The following is a 19,914-nucleotide window of genomic DNA, read 5'->3' as shown; positions in this document are numbered from 1 at the left end:
GAGCCCACGTGCCACAACTACTGAGCCTGCTCGCCTACAGCTTGTGCTCCACAACAAGAGAAGCCACCACAATGAGAAGCCCGCACACCGCAACGAAGAGTAGCCCCCGCTCGCCGCAACTAGAGAAAGCCTGTGTGCATCAACGAAGACCCAACGCAGCCAAAAAAAAAAAAAAAAAAGTGTTGTAATGATTTATACAATGCATATATCATCTCTACAGACTTTTGCATATATACATTCACGTACATGTGAGTATATCTGTAGGAAACGTCCCTAAAGTAGAAGTGCTCGGCCAAAGGGTCTGTGCCTCTGTCCTATTGATAACTACTGTTGGGTCACCCATCATGGGCTTTGCATTAATTTTTGCTCCTACTTGCAAAGTGTGAGGTCATTTGTTTCCTTACAGCCTCACTAACAGAATATATTACAAAACATTTATACTTTTGCCAATCTGATAGGTGAAAAATGGTATTTCAGTTTGGTTTGATTTTATATCTCTCTAATGATCAGTGAAGGTGAGCATGTTTTCACATGTTTAGGAGACATTTGTGTTTCCTTTTCTGTAATCCATGTCCCTTACTCATTTTTCCATTGGATTCTTGATCTTTTTCTTATTGACTTGTTGGAGCTCTTTATATATCAGGGAATTTGTCTTTCATTCCTTGATAAGTGTTGCAAAAATTTTCCCAACACTTGTTATTCGACTTTGCTGTTAATGGTTTTTGCCTTGCAGAATTTAAAAAAAATTTATGTTGTATTCATCATGTATTGCTCCATAACAAATTACCCCAAAACTTAGTGACTTAAAACAACTATGGGGAATTCCATCACGGTCTAGTGGTTAAGACTCTGCACTTCCACTGCAGGGGGCATGGGTTCGATCCCTGGTCCAGGAATTAAGATCCTACATGCCACGTGGTGCGGCCAATAAATAAGTAAATAGTAAAAAAAAAAAAAAAAAATTAAAAACTGCAAGCACTTACTATCTGTCGCGATTTCTGTGGGACAGGAGTTCAGACAGGGCACAGCAGAGATGGCTTGTTTCTGCTCCATAATGTCTGGGGCTTCAGTTGGAAGACCCGAAATTCGGGGAGGTGAAGTTGTCGGAAGGCAGTTGACGCTAAAGCTGCCAGCTGCAAGCGTAGATGAAGATCTTGCCCAAAATACCAACAAGTGGCCTGGACTTCTTCACAACATGGTTGCTGGGTTCACAGGGCAAGTATCCCAGGAGAGAGCCAGGTTTAAGCTGTATTTCCTTTTTAAAATTTTTTTAAATTGAAGTATAGTTAATTTGCAATGTGTTAGTTTCAAGTGTATAGCAAAGTAATTCGTATATATGTATATATCCTTTTTCAGATTCTTTTCCCTTATAGGTTATTTCAAGATATTGAGTAGAGTTCCCTGTGCTATACAGTAGGTCCTTGTTGGTTATCTATTTTATATAGAGTAGTGTGTATATGTTAATCCCAAACTCTTAATTTATCTCCCAACCCCCCACTAGCTCCTTTGGTAACCATAATTTTGTTTTCTATGTCTGTGGATCTACTTCTGTTTCTATTTCTATCATTTTTTTAGATTCCACATATAAGTGATATCATATGATATTTGTCTTTGTCTGACTTATGTCACTTAGTATGATCATACCTAGGTCCATCCGAGTTTCTGCAAATTGCATTATTTCATTCTTTTTTATGGCTGAGTAGTATTCCATTGTGTGTGTGTGTGTGTGTGTGTGTGTGTGTGTGTGTGTGTGTGTGTGTATCACATCTTTTTATTTTATTTTATTTATTTATTTATTTATTTATTTTTGGCTGTGTTGGGTCTTTGTTGCTGAGCACGGACAATCTCTAGTTGTGGTGAGTGGGGGCTACTCTTCATTGTGGTGTATGGGCTTCTCATTGCGGTGGCTTCTCTTGTTGCAGAGCACGGGCTCTAGGTGAGCAGGCTTCAGTAGTTATGGCTCATGGGCTTTAGAGCGCAGGCTCAGTAGTTGTGGCGCACGGGCTGAGTTGCTCCGCGGCATGTGGGATCTTCCCGGACCAGGGCTCGAACCCGTGTCACCTGCATTAGCAGGTGGATTCTTAACCACTGCGCCACCAGGGAAGTCCCGCCACATGCATCTTAATTAGTATCGCTAGATAATTTAATTGCACTGGATTATTTTCAACCTCATGCAATGCTGAAAGATTGGTATTATTTTCCTCACTTTACAGATGAGGAAATCAAGGCTTAAAGGGCTAAAGTAACTTGCCCAGGGTCACAGTAATTGATGACTAAATTAGGAACAGAATCCAAGTTTGTCTGTTGCCAACCTTCTTTTCTGTGTGCCAAGTCAAACTGCCTTAGTAGGCAGAAAAGCAGGGAGCCTCTGGGAGGCCAGCGTGCACCTGACCTTTCTTCGCTCCGTCCAGTGAAGATAAGGCCTGGAGAGCATTAGCAACGCTGTCTTTCAGATATGGTTTTATTTGCTCTCTTTTATCTGATCTCTTTTAATGATAATATTTCATACAAATGTTTAAACGGATGCTGACAAAGGGAGGAGGAAAGTTAGAGAAGTAAAAACTGCTTTCCTGAAAAAGCCAGCCCCCATACCAAAGTAACCAGTGGGCCCGAGCCCTAAAACCTCATGCAAACGTCAGTGTACACCTTTGCACTTCAGCACTGAATAGGAAAGCATTCCGGCCCCATCATTTATGGCTTATCAATAATGCATTAGCTTGAGTACCAGAGGAGCTCACACGCAAGGGAGAACAGACCTTTTTGTTTGGTTTATTGATTAGCTGAAGGGGCAGAGCAAGTTCAGTGAGGTTTCACTGGTGTAGTTCATTCAGGGGGCTTAGACCTGGACCCCCAGGCCAGCTCCTCACTCCCCCACCACACCCCTCCCCCAGCACTCTCTTCATCCCCCCGCCCCCAAACCAACCCCTGCAGCTCAAGCATCACTGTCCTGGGAAGCTTCCATAGTGTATGCAGGGCTCTTTTTGTTACAAGTGACAGAAATGAATTCGAAAGTTAAAAAAATAAAAGTTTAAAAACCATCTATCTGAGGGAACTCTATTCAATACCCTGTGATAATCCACAATGGAAAAGAATATGAAAAAGAATACATATGTATGTATAACTGATTCACTTAGCTGTACAGCAGAAATTAACACAACACTAAATCAACTATGCTCAACATTTAAAAATAAAATAAAATAATAAAAATTATCTATTTATCTACGTATCTATCTATCTACCTACCTACCTATCTATCGAGGCGTCCACCACAGCTGCGGGCAGGTGCCAGAGGATGGCTTCTTTGTCCCTTGGGTCTCTCCATAACGTTGGAAGGCTGCCATCTTGCTACCAGCTTCTGCGTAATATGCCATCACGTAGGTTCTGTTGGTGCCACTCCTATTGGCCCTGCTTCAGCCATGTGTCCATCCCTGAAGCAGTCACTGTGGTCAGTTGGCGGGGGCGACTCTCCTTGCCCAGGTCTGGGTCACATGCACACGCCTGGGTTGCCTGTGGTGCAAGTCCCACCCAAGCCATGTGGTCTGCGAGTGGGGAAGGCCAAGGGAGCTCCTTGTAGCAGAAGAAGAGGGAATGGCGGTTGGCCAGACACAACCAACACACACCTAGGAGGTTGAACCTTGTAAAATCATCACTATCCAAATGTAATTTATCTACAAAGATGATGAGTGACATGACAGCCTAATACATTAACCCTCAAGGCTTAGTCTGGTCCTTTAGTATGTATACGCTCCCATAGAATTTATCCCAGTTTATGATACCCACCATACATTCTGCAGTTGCTTACTTCAGCCAACCAATAAGTTTGTTAAATGTGTGGTTGTGCAAACTTCTGAAGTCTTGACTACCAGCCTCAGTCATCTTTCCAGGCCTCCTGGGAGCGGGGTGCAATCACAGCACCATGGGCTTCATGCAGGCAATTTCCCCAGGCCTCTATTGGTCCGGCACAGCACGTGGAACACAGTAGCTGCTCAATAAATAAGCACTGAGTGGATGTGCTTAGCTAAGTTCTCTCTCTCTCTCTCTCTATATATATATCCTAATTTCTTGTTGAAGTAGTTAAACATAAATCTCCAGCCAACCATGAGACCCCTCTCCACAAAATGAAGAAAAGAATGAATCCGTTTTATTATTGAGTGACCATTAATAACCAGACTCTGATGCACATCACTGGCAATCCCATGGCAAAGACAAATAGAAATCTTACCCTTTTATAAAGCCAGACAGATACAATGCATAGCACACATGCTAATTGTCTTTAACAAAGGAAAAATAAAACTTCTCCTATCCTTTTGACAAGCAGGAAATTACAACTTGGAGCCAAGTGCTTGGGCTAAACTCCCACAGCATTAGGAAGACAGGGCACCATCCTCCTTGACATTCACATTGCAAAGAGATGGTTCCAAGACCTTCATGAAAGACATTCCTGGGATGCAAAACTGGCAAGAGGCTATTGAGCTTTTATAAAGATCTACATACATCTCAAAGAGACAAATGGGATTTATAAGTTTTCTAGAGGAACTGTTGAAAGAAAAGGGAGAGAGGAAAAGCTCTCTTTCCCTTTTGATGCCAGGGAAATGTTTATATTTCACTTTGGTAGGGGGTGGGGATTTGCACTGTGGGGGAGGAGAAATCTCATTCCCTCTCCCCTCCCAGGTTCAATGGCTGAAGCCTGTGCGAAGCGGTCTGATAAAAGACAGATTAACAAGAGAAAAAACAGTTTTAATTACCCACTTATGCACGGACTTTCACAAGGAAACCAGAGTCCAGGAGGCAGCCAGATGATTGGGGTTTATTTATTATTTTAAAAAATATTTAATTATTTGGCTGCGCCGGGTCTTAGTTGCGGCATGTGGGATCTAGTTCCCTGACCAGAGATCGAACTCGGCTCCCCTGCTTTGGGAGCGCGGAGTCTTCACCACTGGGCACCAGGGAAGTCCCCAGATGATTGAGGTTTATATACCGTCTTAGGCTAAACAAAGGAAAAGTGGTTTCGGGGCTTCTGGGTGGGGAGCTGAGCTAGGAAGGAGGGGTGGCTGCATGGTGAATGAGGTTTGTCTCGCTGTGCAGGTAAGACTCTCTCAGATGATAAGGCTTGTCTTCAGGAGGAGCTCTCTTCCTGCTACAGAGACTTCTTATAAATGGAAATTTCCTTTACAAAAGGGCAGCTTTGACTTTACTTTGGGCAGTTCTGGGGAGGTGAAGAGCTTTTCCTGTGTCTGCTGCTTCTCAGTTCCCTTTAGCTCAAAAGAATCCGTATGCCAAAGCGGCATATTTGGGGTGACGTTCTGGTGCCCTTCAGTATTTAGCCTTACACTCTGCCTTACAGGGGTGATAAGAATATCTGTATGAAACAGTTAGGGAACAAGTTACCCTGGAACCAAATACAGGATCTCCCATCCTCAGGGTAACTTAAAAAAAATTTTTTTAATTGAAGTATAGTTGATTTACAATGTTGTGTTAGTTGCAGGTGTACAGCAAAGTGATTCAGACATATAATTTATAGACAGATAGATAGTCTTTTTAGATTCTTTTCCATTAGAGGTTATTACAAAATATTGAGTATAGTTTCCATGCTATACAGTAGGTCCTTGTTGTTTATCTATTTTATATATAGTAGTTTGTATCTGCTAATCCCAAACTCCTAATTTGCCCTTCCTCCACCCCCTTTCCCCTTTGGTAAACTTATGTTTGTTTTCTATGTCTGTGAGTCTGTTTCTGTTTTGTAAATAAGTTCATTTGTATCATATTTTAGATTCCACATATAAGTGATATCATACAGTATTTGTCTTTCTCTTTCTGACTTCACTTAGTATGATAATGTCTAGGTCCATCCATGTTGCTGCAAATGGCATTATTTCATCCTTTTTTATGGCTGAGTAGTATTCCATTGTTTATATATACCACATCTTCTTTAGCCATTCCTCTGTCGATGGACACTTACACTTAGGTTGCTTCCACATCTTGGCTGTTGTAAATAGTGCTGCTATGAACATTGGGGTGCATATATCTTTTCGAATTAGAGTTTCAGGGTAACTTTTAAGTTACTGTTGTGAGAACATGACTTCTAGCGTTTGAAGCGGTCATGACTTAGGTTTATATGCCCCACTCCACCTCTGCAGTGTAACTTGGAGAAAGGGATAGGACTGAAGACCTAGAAAATCATCAAAATCAAATAGACGCCCCTCTCTGACGCTCATAGGGGTTATAATGAATTTAGAGTGTGGACATACAGTTTCTTTCCACATCCCACCTAGCAGTACTTAGGGTTTCACATGCTCCTCCAGGATCTTCCTACTCTTCCATCAAGAGGCAGCATCTATTCTGCCTCGCCTAGAACCGGGGCCGGCTTTTGTGATTGTCTAGACAACAGAAAGCAGCGGAAGCAGCACTGTATGACCTCTGAGGCTGGGTCATAAATTACGGCATACTGTCCACCTGCTCTCTCTTGGGACAAGCACCTTGGGGATCAAGAGCCACGATGTAAGAAGCCCAGGCAGGGGACTTCCCTGGTGGTACAGTGGTTAGGACTCTGGGCTTCCAACGCAAGGGCCGCAGGATAGATCCCTTGTCGGGGAACTAAGATCCCACATGCCACACAGTGTGGTCAAAAATAAATAAATAAATAAATAAATAAATAAATAAATAAATAAAAGATAAGTTTAAAAAAAAAAAAGAAGCCCAGGCACCCTGAGGCTGCCTGACGCTGGGACCATGTGGAGGGAGCACGCAGAGATCCATGCAGAGATAGAGGGGGACCCCGAGGAACCCCAGCCACTCCAGCCCCAGCCATCCAAGCAAGCATGTCTTAGGGTGACTCTGACTGCAACCACGTGAGACACCCCGAACCAGAACTGCCTGCCGAGCCCAGTTAGCCCCCAGGACTTCGAAAGGATAGTAAATCATTGCTCTGATTTTCCATCACTAGATTCAGGTGTAAGGGGTATAAGCATGATGGAGACAACTCAGGGCTGGGAATCAAAAGACCAGCGTTTCAGTACAGACAGTCCTGTGTGATCTGGACCTTTGGCCCCATCCACTTTGGTTTCTTCATCTGTTAAATGCACACAATGATACATCCAAGTGGGGTTATTCTCCTTTTGCCTCAACCCTACCTTCTCCACGCAGAAGGTTAAACTCTGTGGACAGTTTCTTCCCCCTCTGTCTGCCTTGTTTCTGGCTTTGGGTTGGGTCCAGCCGATGGAGGACACTGCCAGGAGATTCTGCAGGCAGAGGAGAGGTCAGGGTATTTATCCCAACCTGACCCCTTGCCAGGCCACAGCTGTGACAGGGGCTGCATTCCCAAGGGCAGCTCTTGCCAGCTTTGGGGCACACTGCTTTCTCTCTGCTCCTTGTTAAAGGAAGATTATTCTGATTCTTGTTAAAATGGTAAGGAAGCCTTTATTCAAGACTGTTACAATAGCCAGGACATGGGAGCAACCTAAATGTCCATCGACAGAGGAATGGATAAAGAAGATGTGGTATATATACACAATGGCATATTACTCAGCCATAAAAAGGAATAAAATAATGCCATCTGCAGCTACATGGATGGACCTAGAGATTATCATACTAAGTGATGTTAAGTCCGACAGAGAAAGACAAATACCATATGATATTGCTTATGTGTGGAATCTAAGAAATGGGTACAAATGAACTTATTTACAAAACAGAAGTAGAGTCACGGCTGTACAAAAAACAAACATCCAGATTACCAGGGGATAAGGGGAGGGAGGGATACATTGGGAAGTTAGGATTGACTTATACACACTACTATATATAAAACAGATAACTAATAAGAACCTACTGTATAGCGAAAGGAACTCTACTCAATATTCTGTAATGACCTATATGGGTAACAAATCTAAAAAAGAGTGGATATACATATAACTGAGTCACTTTGCTGTATGTACAGCAGAAATTAACACCACATTGTAAATCAACTATACTCCAATAAAAATGAATTTAAAAAAGACCGTTACAACAGAGGTATTGCAATAGGGCAGAGAGCTGGGGCTCAACTTCAAACAGAGCAAGAACAAGCGGGGATTCGTAGCCAGGGAGCAGCCTGAGGGCGGCAGTGGATGGAAGAGTACTCAGAGGAGGCATCAAGACAGGCAGATTTCCTGCTAAACTGAGAGAACAGCCTTCTTGCTGAAGGCAGGGTGGGATTAGGCACCACAGGTGGGGGACGAGGAGCTCAATCAGACATCAAGGGGGGAGGGTTCCCAGGAACCGAAGCCCGGAGTCTCGCTGAGGCTGGGCGTGTAGGCCAAAGACAGACGGGGCCAGGTCAGAGCCCAGTCGAGAAGAGGCTCAGAGGAGCCCGACCAACGTCTGGTCAAGGAGAGGGTCTCTGTCACCTGTCAGGCCCGCTATGGCTGAGCCCGGCACCTCACGTCCCCTCTCGGTGCCCTCAGTCCTGCCCACACCTCCGCACGGTGTTCTTTCATTAAACTCTTCAATGAAACCATGTGAGCCATGGGGTCTCCCTCTCCCTCAGCCCCTGATCGTTGGTCCTACCGACCTCTGGAGTTGTTTCTAGGATCAAAGGAGATGCTGCAGGCAAAAGAGCTTTGGAAACCCTGAGGGTAAGGAAGCCATCTTCACGACTGAGAGAAATCCTAGCGCCCCGCAAAGGACGCAGGGCCGGGGCTTTGGGCTCAGTCCTGGGCAAGTGTTTACCTTCCCCAAGCCTCCAGTTCCCATCCTATTCATCAGACAAAGTGAATGCCTCTCATTGAGTCTTGGAGGACTGGCTATGGTAACACACCCCAAATTACTAAAAGACTCCCTAGCACATGGCGGGTATTAAATACATGGTTAGTTCCCTACCTTCTCCCTTCCACTCCTATTCTCAAACTGTTTTCTCAGGCAGGTTTTACAAAGCCACTGACTGCATCCACGGCTTCCCACAGAGCATTCAGATCTTTTTCTCAATACTCTGAGAGACAGAGCATCCTATTTAAGGAAGAATGGTTTGCCACAGGCCAGAAATTGATTGAATTGCCCAGAACAAATGTCGTTTTGCTTTTTCACTGGCAATCACGACACAGTGGTTACAGAAACTATTCAAGTAACACGAAAGTCTATACAGTAAAAATGGCAAGTCTTTAACTCATGCACTTTCTAATGCACGTTTATGATGTCAGGGTTTAGGGAAACCCAGTTGATAACTTTTTTTTCCAGCCTGAATCTTGAACAAGTTGAGAAATACGATTAAGACAGATGGGGCCCAATATCACTTTTATTAGTGATAACGTTGGTCTTGGAGAATATGGCTTATACTTGTGGGCAAGTGGGTTTGTCACTGATAATGTTGGAGAATGTGGCTCATACTTGTGGCCTGGAATGAGACAAAAACCACCACCTGCCACTGACCACACTGGATCAAGGCAGTCAGAACCTTGGCCTCCAATGACAGCCTGGCCCAGGGCAATCCAGTTATAGGCTCTCTGCTAGTGGGAGCACTGTGCGTGCACGTGCGTGCGTGTGCGTGTGTGTGCGCACGCCCGCAGAACCTCAGGCCAATCCTTATCCCAAATGCGTCAATCACGCAGAGCTCGCCTCACCTCCACGTGTGCAGGAGCGGGTGGGGGGGAGGGGGAATTCAATGAGCTGACGGACTTTAAGTGCCTGAGACAAAGATCTAGATAGGAGAGACACGAGGAAAGGGAATGGACACCAGGGCAGAAAAAGAAAAACTTGGGTCTACAAAAGCCATTTGAAGATGCCTTGTACCGAGAGGCCAAAAGCCAACCTCCAGGACATCTGAGGCCTCAGACTGAGCATGAGCGGCTGCCGGGCACACCTGCCTGATGCTGAAATAGCCTCCCGGGGACACCAGGAAGCACAAAGCCTCCAGCACAGCCCCAAACGCCTGGGTACACCGGATGGTCTTCCTCCGTCTCACCTGATCATCAAAGGCTTCTCAGTGTGATGATGGGTGTGCAACTTTCTGGAACGAGCGTGTGTAACTAATCAGAAAGAAAAATAAAGTGAAAATCGGAAATAGAGTAGCTGCCCCCCAAAATAGATGCCATAGCGATTTCCCAAGCGCCCGCTGTGTCACAGGGCACTCGCCCAACCTTCTTTCACCGGAAGGTAGGTGGGTATTATTAGACGTGTTGTTCCGGAGGAGAACAGAGGCTCGAAAAGGTGGCGCACGCCGCGCAGCGGCGGCGGGGCTGACCCGGGCTTTGGGGAGGGCTCTTTCCGTCCGTGGGGGTGTGGCGGCGGGGCAGGCCGAGCCCCGTGGGAGCCGCTGCGGCCGCGCCTTCCCTCTGCCTCTTCCGCCGCCGACCTCCGCGCGGGCCCCCAGCCAGCCGCGGTGGGCGGAGGACTGCACGCCGCGCCGCGTCCTTATCAACCGGCCGGGCAGCGTGGCTCGCGGCCACCTAGTCCGAGGAGGCGAAGTCCCGGGTGGGGCCATGGCTCCCCGGGGCGCGGGGGCCGACCAGGGTCCGAGAGGAGACTGGGAGCGCTGAGCCCGGAACGGGTGGTGCACGCGGGCAGGAGGCCGTCGGGGCGCCCAGGGAGCGCACGCGGCACCATGCGCGCCCTCCTGCCTCCGCTGCTGCTGCTTGCCTGCGCCGCGCACGCCGTGAGTACGCGCGCCTCCGCGGGTCCCACGCGGGGTGGGGGTGGGGGCCCTTCCTCCGCATGCGTCCCCCACAGCTACGATCTCTCTCCGCTCCTCTCCGGACGGCCCGCTCCTCCAAAACACCATCGGCATGAGCCTGGGCGCAGGCAGCGCTGAGATATAACCCCCTTGCCCTCCAGCCCACCCCTTCCTCCCGGCTGCGCCTCCGGGGCCCTCCTAGGCGGAGTTCTGGAGCCGCCCCTGGCCGTGCGTTTTGTGTGCCTGGCGCTTTGCCTGCGTTATCTCCTTGAACCCTCGTTCACTCCTTTGCATCGCCTGAAACCTCATCATCGCCTTTCGAGGTTGATGTTTTCACCCTCACTTTGCGGACAAGAAAAGCGAGACTTGGAAAGACCAAAAATCTTGCCCCGATAAAAGACAACTGGAACCCAATCCGTCTGCTCCAAAGCCTTGACATTTGCACACACACCGGGCTGCGGATGGGGAGACCTCCGAAAGCTCTGGCCGCAGCAGCTGCTGGTTCTGTGATGGGACCGCGTCTGCGGCTCTCCCCCTCGTCTCTCCTGTGGGTTTGGCTCCCCAATGTCTGTGTGTCTGGGGACTCCTGGGAGCAGCTGGTCTCCCCAAACCAGGCCCAGGGAGGAGCTGGCCGAGAACAGAGAAGGCAGCAGTGGGTGGCGTGTTTTTCTTTCTTTCTCGGAAACTCCAGGGAATCCGGGCCTCTCCCTGTGGGATTTGTGAATGGGAAAGTGGCTGCACCCAGACTGGCTGGCTGGAAGCGAGGGCGGGGGGTTGGGAAGTGGGCGCACAGATTCCAGAACCACTCTTTCCCACCAGCCTTCCAAACTGGCCGCCGGGGCCTCTGTCCCAAGAAACTTCCCAGGGAGAGCACTTGGGAACCTAATTCTGAGTCTGCGGTCTCTGTCCTGGGCAAGTCCTTCCTGGCGTCCAGTGACCTTGCCTTCCTGTAGTCCTATCCTGTTTGACTGCAAGAAAGACCTGCTTCCCGAGCTGACGGGAGTGTTGGCACGCAGTAGGGGCGGCTCTGTGGCATCCAGGCTGGCGTTTGGGGCTCTGTTCCCAGCTCGCTTGTAACTTGGAGCCTCTTGTCCTAGGGCTGGAGTTGGAAGGTGCTAGGGCAACAGCACCCGCTCGTTAGTCTGAGCTCCCACTTCGGGGAAACGCCACCTGAGACGGTGGGGACAGTTCGAAGCCCAGTGCAGCCTCCAGGTGTGTTGTGATTCGGTGCCCAGGGCTGGGAGGCAGCCGCTCCAGGTAGCTGGGCTTCAGGACTGAGGTTCAACCTACATTTTAATCTCAAGGGGACCCCGGTGTTATCTCAGGAATAAACAGAGGGGAAAGGAGAGCCTCCCCTTGGTTCAAGTCTTCTGTGTGCCTTGGAAGGATGTTTTATTATGCCCTGGTCCAGTTACCTCCTTTTACAGGGGAGCAAACTGAGACCCACAGAGAGCAGCGACCTTCTCCACATCAGTTGGTTTGTGGCAGCGCTGAAAATAGAGCCCAGAGCTCTGTCCGGGACGCCCTTTGTCTTTACGTGCATTTTCATACACTCCGGTACCGCTTTGTGTTCTTCGAGGTGGGTTCCTGTGTGTAAGTCTTGGTTCTCTGGTGATTTTATGGGCTTATCCAGACCTGAGGTTCACACTTCTTGGCAGAGAACTCCTTCAACAAATAGGAGTGGAACTGACTACTTCGGTTGGACTATTTCCCAGCCTATGAAACCCTGCTTTTTTTTCCTGTTTGTTTGAGGCGTCAGACATTCGATTTTGAAATTGAAGGCACTCAAACAATTCTTTATTCACTTTGTGCTCCCTCTTGAGGGAGATCATAGGCATATTTCTAATTGCGGGGGGGGGGGGGGAGGGGCGGCAGTCACTAAGGCCAAATGCTTATTACTATCCCCTCCCCTGCCTTTCCACAGGGTGATGTCGGGAGGGTCCCTTGCCAGTGGACTAACAAGTGCTGATGGCTGATGGGGCAGTTTTCTGAGACCTGGGTAGGAAACCCTGGCCACACCTCGCCTGTCCCCACCCGTGTCTCTCATGAGGACTTCTACCTGGAACGCTGTTATTTACCAGCACATCTGTCCTTCCCGATATGTTCACTTCGAGCTTGAGCCTTGAGACTTAGTCTCGCTCATCCTTTATCCCTAGAGCCTGTCCCAGCGTAAGGGGGAGTCAATGAGTGTGTGTGGGCTGAATGAATGCATGAATGAGTGAATGAAATGATGCTGCTATCCATAGTGGCTGTCCTCAGCTGGGGCAGTTTCATATAGCAACAGGTAGTGAAGCATGACATCTTGAAAGCAATCGTTGCTTACAAAATTGTACACAGATACGTCAGCAAAGGAGGAGGAGTCACTCAGGGGAGGGCTTTTAAATCCAGGGCATCTGGCAAGCTGCCCATCCGAGAACCTGAGTTAAGGGGGGTGCAAGGCTGCTTTTTCCTTCAAGCAGGGTTTCTTAACTTTGACGCTGTAATCCTGGATATTACACGTGGGCTTTTCACAAGGGGTGCTGGGAGCACCCCTTGACTCCAGCCACCAGAAGCTAGTGCCATCTCTCCGAGTCGTTCCAACACAAAGTGTCTCCAGACATTGCCAAATGCCCTTGGGGAGCAGGCAGGGCAAAACTGCCCTGGCTGAGAACCGCTGTCTTAAATGTAATGTTTCAGGGGAGATGCGTGAACAGGATTCACAATACGTGTCACTGGATGTTGGATTCAGGGTAGTGGGGTTGGTGACAGGGAGTCTGAGCCGGAGGACAGAAGCAGGTGTACCCGATGGAGACCCATTTCCAGACAAGAAGACTTCTGCAGGGCATGGGTTCCTTGGGTTTCTCCACCCTCCCTTCCCCCCCGCCCCCCACTTCATTCCGTCTCAGTTGACGGCGCAGAAACACAGAAACTTGAAGGATGGGGTCTGGCACACATGGTGGTCCCCGCCCCTCTGTGGGCTACATCTGGACCCAGAGGCTGACGAGCTCTGTGGCAGCTGGGTGAGCAGAATTTTAGGAAGGCCTGCAAAGGCCACCAGAGGATCTGGCTACTGTGGCCTCTTAGAGGAAAGTCCCTGGGAGTTTTGGACAATATTCTGAGGAAGTATCTGTGCGTTTCTTTTCGAGTGTTTACTGTCCCTAAGTTAACGTGACTGATGACGATGGTAGTGATGATGGTGAAGGCTTCCCTTCCTGAGCACTTACTTCACACCAGGTACTCTGCTCAGTCCTTCCTGGCACTGATTTACTTCTCACACCAACAATCAGTACCCTCATTGTGCACATGACACAGAGGCTCAGAGAGAGATGGAGCCACTGGTCAAGGTCACCCAGCTGGACACGGTGGCGTGAGGACCCAAACCCAGCTGTTCTTAGCCAGAATGTGGTCTGCTCCCAAAGAGAGGCCGCTCTGGTTTCTGGTGCCCAAGGCGCTGTCATGAAATTCTCTCCCAAACCGCAAAATGACACTAATTTCCGTTTAATCTAATCACTTCATAAAACATAAACAAAATACTGTCAGGACACAGCATTTTAATGAGGGGGCCAGAGATGAGCTTGGAGTCACGAAGTCCAACAGGAGGTGTGCTTCCCACACTGTTTAGGGGAGTCCTCTAGGCTTTGGCACCCCCTTTAGGAGATGCTATAGAGTTCCCCTCCCTCTGTCCCGTCCCCAGTATTCCCCGCATGCCAGGGACAGGCAGAGCTTTCTTCCTGGCACCCCTTGTTGAAAGCGCAGACTTAATAACCAGGATTAGAGCTCTGCCCACAGGGCGGCCCCTGCAGTGGCCCCTGGTTTGGTGCCTGCACCCCTGCCCTTAGCAAGCTGAGGTTTCTCACCGCTGACCTTCACTCGGGCTCTGGAACAACCTGCAGCCCAAGGCAAGCCCCACAACACTCAGATCCTATCTGCTTGCTTACATGACAAACAGAGGGCTGCCCAGCATTCGAGAGGACACGAGAAAACAGGGATCTCCTGGGACCCACCCAGCTTCAACAGGCCCTGTCTGACAGAGTCCAAGGGGCCTCTGGGGAAGGGACCTCCCCGGTGCATCATGTCCTGCCCGTCGTGCTGCCAGGATTCCTGAGTTTTCCAGGCTTCAGAATCCCTTCGTGCCCCACATCAGTTCCCTTTACCTTGGCTCCCAGAGGCTCCCCCTGGTGTCTTCTCAGATTTCTGGCCCCACCACCTCCTCTTTCATTTTCCACAGACCGGGTCTACCTCCCATTTCCTGAGAGTCAGGGAAAGAACTTCCTCTGAGCAACATCTTGCTCTCACAGATGTGTCTGAATTGTACCCTCCTGTGCCCTTCCTCCTGCCATAACAGCACCACAGACTGGGGGCCTTAAACAGTGGACCTTTATCTTCTCATAGTTCTGGAGGCTGGAAGTCCCAGATCCAGGGCCAGCATGGTCGGGTTCTGGGGAGCCCTCCCTCCCCAGACGGCTTGTAGACAGCTGCCTTACCTTCACATGGCCTTTCCTCTGAGCGGGCAGAGAGAGAGAGTGAGCCCTCTGGTGTCTCTTCTCATAAGGCCACTAACCTATCAGATCTGGGCCCCAACCCCTTAGACCTCATTTGACCTTAATTACCTCCTTATGGGCCCGTCTCCAAACAGAGCCACACCCGGGGTTAGGGCATCAGTGTATTCGTTGGGGGACACAGATATCCTGTCCACAACACATCCAGGCAGAACAGAGGCTCTGCTCCGGCCCACGGCCATCCCTACACCTGTGCTCCCACCCCCGCCCCTACCATGCTCAGTGGCCTGTGTCCTGAGACGACACAGAGGCAGCCCAGTCCTCACCCACGACCCCTGCCTCCACCTCCGCCCATTTCTCAGCCAGCCGCCCCCTGGCTCCCACGCGCCACCCACGGGCTTCAGTCACCAGGGCCTGTGTTGCCACATTCACTAGACAGGGTGCAGTCTTTGGTCTACCCGGGGACCACGCGACTGAGGAGAGGAGCTGGACGTTAATGAATAATGAGATCAAGGTAGCAGGCACACACCCAGACTGTCCTGGTCAAACTGGGCAGGACACCCATGGGACCCCAGCCTCTTGGAAGCATTCCGTGCCAGGACACCCTGTCCCTTTCCCTGCCTTGGCTCCTACCCTTCGCTGTTCCCACCACACCTCTCGAGGCGTTTCTCCTCTCGCCTGGTCCCTCCAATGGCTAGGCCCCTCCTCTCGCGTGGCTGGCTCCTCTGGCGTGGCTGGCTCCTCTGGCGTGGCTGGCTCCTCTCGCGTGGCTGGCTCCTTCTCGCGTGGCTGGCTCCTCTGGCGTGGCTGGCTCCTTCTCGCGTGGCTGGCTCCTTCTCGCGTGGCTGGCTCCTCTGGCGTGGCTGGCTCCTTCTCGCGTGGCTGGCTCCTCTGGCGTGGCTGGCTCCTCTGGCGTGGCTGGCTCCTTCTCGCGTGGCTGGCTCCTTCTCGCGTGGCTGGCTCCTCTGGCGTGGCTGGCTCCTTCTCGCGTGGCTGGCTCCTCTGGCGTGGCTGGCTCCTCTCGCGTGGCTGGCTCCTTCTCGCGTGGCTGGCTCCTTCTCGCGTGGCTGGCTCCTCTCGCGTGGCTGGCTCCTCTGGCGTGGCTGGCTCCTTCTCGCGTGGCTGGCTCCTCTGGCGTGGCTGGCTCCTTCTCGCGTGGCTGGCTCCTTCTCGCGTGGCTGGCTCCTCTGGCGTGGCTGGCTCCTCTGGCGTGGCTGGCTCCTCTCGCGTGGCTGGCTCCTTCTCGCGTGGCTGGCTCCTCTGGCGTGGCTGGCTCCTCTGGCGTGGCTGGCTCCTCTCGCGTGGCTGGCTCCTTCTCGCGTGGCTGGCTCCTCTGGCGTGGCTGGCTCCTTCTCGCGTGGCTGGCTCCTCTCGCGTGGCTGGCTCCTCTGGCGTGGCTGGCTCCTTCTCGCGTGGCTGGCTCCTCTGGCGTGGCTGGCTCCTTCTCGCGTGGCTGGCTCCTTCTCGCGTGGCTGGCTCCTCTCGCGTGGCTGGCTCCTCTGGCGTGGCTGGCTCCTCTGGCGTGGCTGGCTCCTTCTCACGTGGCTGGCTCCTCTGGCGTGGCTGGCTCCTCTCGCGTGGCTGGCTCCTCTGGCGTGGCTGGCTCCTCTGGCGTGGCTGGCTCCTCTCGCGTGGCTGGCTCCTTCTCGCGTGGCTGGCTCCTCTGGCGTGGCTGGCTCCTCCTCGCGCAAGGTCCCTCCTCTGGCGTGGGCCTTTCTTACGCTCTTATGCCCAGCCTGAGCGGGTCGTTCCCCGAGGCTCTGTCTCTGGCCCTTGGTCTTCTGGACCTGCTCCCTCTTACCGTGTGAGCGTCTTTGGCTGTCTTACCGCGTCAGAAACCCAGTCTTGCTCAACCACACTTCTCTCACCTCAGCCCCCAGGCCTACATCTCGTTTCCTTGTGCTTGGAGCTATCGAGGCACCCAGAGCAGACGCATCATGGGAGCCACGCCAGCCCTGCCCTCAACCTGCCCTCAGCCGGCCCTCAGGCCCCCATCGGCTCCGTCTCGTCCGTCCGCATCCTCTCCGCTCTGTGAGGATGACTTACCGGGTGCAGCCGCCTCCCGGGGGCCCCGGCCGCCGCTGGTGGTCCATCATGACCTGGCGGCTGCCTTCCCCACGCGCTCCCGCCTCGGGCCACTCTGACTCCTTGGAGCCGGTGAGCTCCGGGAGCAGGACCCGCGTCCATTCGCCTTTGATTGCGGGGCGTCCTGGGGGCCCAGTAAGTGTTTGATGACGTCTTGTGCTTCGAACTGGTTGTACGATCGAGTGCCCTCTTTTTCTTTCTCATCCTATAAACTAGACTAGTATTTCTCTTGTTTCCCCCGTGAAACTATTCCTTTCCGGTCTCAATGTTGGCAGGTGAGTAATTATATTGTAAAGTGTGATGAGCAGAGTGACGCTGCGTTTCTTCACCTCCTTCAGAATTCAACAGGTTTTCATTGTATCTCCTCCCAGATTTTACCTTTTCGGATTTAAGGGTCCAAAATAGCTAGCAGAACCCTCTCTTAACATCTTTCCTCTCTTATTTTGGGGTCTGCCTCGTTATTTTCTCTCTCTGCAGGTTGGACTTTTCTGTCTCCAAATTATTAATTAATTGGATAATTACTCAAGTGAATAAGAGCTTTTTCACTCCTTCAGAGATTCAAAAATTTACTTCATGTGCTTTCTTAGGAATTTACTAGAGAACGTGATTCTGTAAAACAAGGAAGAAGAGTAAAGAAAAAGGGAGTCCAGGAAATGGAACTCCGGCAGGGGGAGCGGGGAGCGGCCCCCAAAACCACAGGCCGGTGTTGGGAAGAGGAAGGAGATCTGTGGGAGGGAGGGCTCCAGGGGAAAACGAATAGGACTGTTTTTCTTTTAACATCTTTATTGGAGTATAGTTGCTTTACAATGGTGTGTTAGTTTCTGCTGTATAACAAAGTGAATCAGCTATACATATACATATATCCCCACATCTCTTCCTTCTTGTGTCTCCCTGCCTCCCACCCTCCCTATCCCACCCCTCCAGGTGGTCACAAAGCACCGAGCTGATCTCCTGTGCTATGCGGCTGCTTCCCACTAGCTATCTACCTTACGTTGGGTAGTGTATATATGTCCATGCTACTCGCTCACCTTGTCCCAGCTTACCCTTCTCCCTCCCTGTGTCCCCAGGTCCATTCTCTATGTCTGCATCTTTATTCCTGTCCTGATCCTAGGTTCTTCATGACCATTTTTTTCTTAGATTCCATGTATATGTGTTAGCATACGGTATTTGTTTTTCTCTTTCTGACTTACTTCACTCTGTATGACAGACTCTGGGTCCATCCACCTCACTGCAAATAACTCAATTTCGTTTCTTTTTATGGCTGAGTAATATTCCATTGTATATATGTGCCACATCTTCTTTATCCATTCATCTGTCGATGGACACTTAGGTTGCTTCCATGTCCTGGCTATTGTAAATAGAGCTGCAGTGAGCATTGTGGTACATGACTCTTTTTGAATTATGGTTTTCTCAGGGTATATGCCCCGTAGTGAGATTGCTGGGTCGTATGGTAGTTCTAGTTTTAGTTTTTTAAGGAACCTCCATACTGTTCTCCATAGTGGCTGTATCAGTTTACATTCCCACCAACAGTGCAAGAGGGTTCCCTTTTCTCCACACCCTCTCCAGCATGTATTGTTTGTAGATTTTTTGACGATGCCATTCTGACCAGTGTGAGGTGATATCTCATTGTAGTTGTGATTTGCATTTCTCTAATGATTAGTGATGTTGAGCATCCTTTCATGTGTTTGCTGGCCATCTGTATATCTTCTTTGGAGAAATGTCTATTTAGGTCTTCTGCCCATTTTTGGATTGTTTGTTTTTTTGATATTGAGCTGCATGAGCTGCTTGCAAATTTTGGAGATTAATCCTTTGTCAGTTGCTTCATTTGCAAATATTTTCTCCCATTCTGAGGGTTGTCTTTTCGTCTTGTTTATGGTTTCCTTTGCTATGCAAAAGCTTTTGAGTTTCATTAGGTCCCATTTGTTTATTTTTGTTTTTATTTCCATTTCTCTAGGAGTGGGTCAAAAACGATCTTGCTGTGATTTATGTCATACAATGTTCTGCCTATGTTTTCCCCTAAGAGACAAACTTGATTTTTAAAAACTGTTTAAAGGGAAATTTTCAGTACTAATAGCTCTTGTTTTGAGGAAAATTTTATATTAATTTTAACAATACTTTCACCTTCACTTGTTTCTCCTCCTGTGAATTTTAAGTAAAATTATATTTAATACTTTTTTTAAAAGGGGGTGAACTATAGATGATAGTTTTTTCCTTCTTCATCTTTTCTTTTTCTTTTTTGTCTTTAAAAATATATTTTGGCCCCCTGTATTGGCAGCATGGAGTCTTAACCACTAGACCGCCAAGGGAAGTCCCAGTTTATTCAATTTTAATGGAAGGATAAGGGTAAAAGAAATGTGGGATGATTCACTTCGTACCCACTAAGATGGATATTATTAACACAGAATAACAAAGGTTGATGAGGACATAGAGAAATTAGAACTCTATGCATTGCTGGCGGGAAGGTAGAATGGGGCAGCTGCTGTGGAAAACAGTGTGGTGGTTTTTTAAAAAAGTAAACACAGAATTACCATATGATCCACACATTTTGCTTCTGGGTATGTACCCAGAAGAATCAAAGCAGGGACTCGAAAAGATATTTGTACACCTTTGTTCCTGGCTGTAATATTCACAGTAGCCAAGAGATGGAAACAACCCAGCGTTGAATGGATGAACAAAGTGCGGTCTGTCCATACAATGGAATAGTATTCATCCTTA

The 19,914-nt window shown here is 49.5% G+C and overlaps 1 protein-coding gene across 1 annotated transcript in view; it reads left to right on the top strand.

Moving 5' to 3' along the window:
- Positions 1 to 10,495: 10,495 nt before the first annotated feature.
- SCTR (secretin receptor) overlaps positions 10,496 to 19,914 on the top strand; it is a 64,866-nt gene continuing 55,447 nt past the window's right edge. The window contains exon 1 of the mRNA XM_082841227.1: positions 10,496 to 10,618. Coding sequence (XP_082697353.1) covers positions 10,568 to 10,618 — 51 coding nt within the window. The 5' untranslated portion in view covers positions 10,496 to 10,567. The remainder of the gene's footprint in view (positions 10,619 to 19,914) is intronic.

The sequence above is a fragment of the Leucopleurus acutus genome, assembly GCF_964270905.1.
Source record: "Leucopleurus acutus genome assembly, chromosome: 6".
NCBI classification, from domain to species: domain Eukaryota; kingdom Metazoa; phylum Chordata; class Mammalia; order Artiodactyla; family Delphinidae; genus Leucopleurus; species Leucopleurus acutus.
Note: the sequence above shows the minus strand (reverse complement) of the source record. Positions and strands in the feature narration are given on the sequence as shown.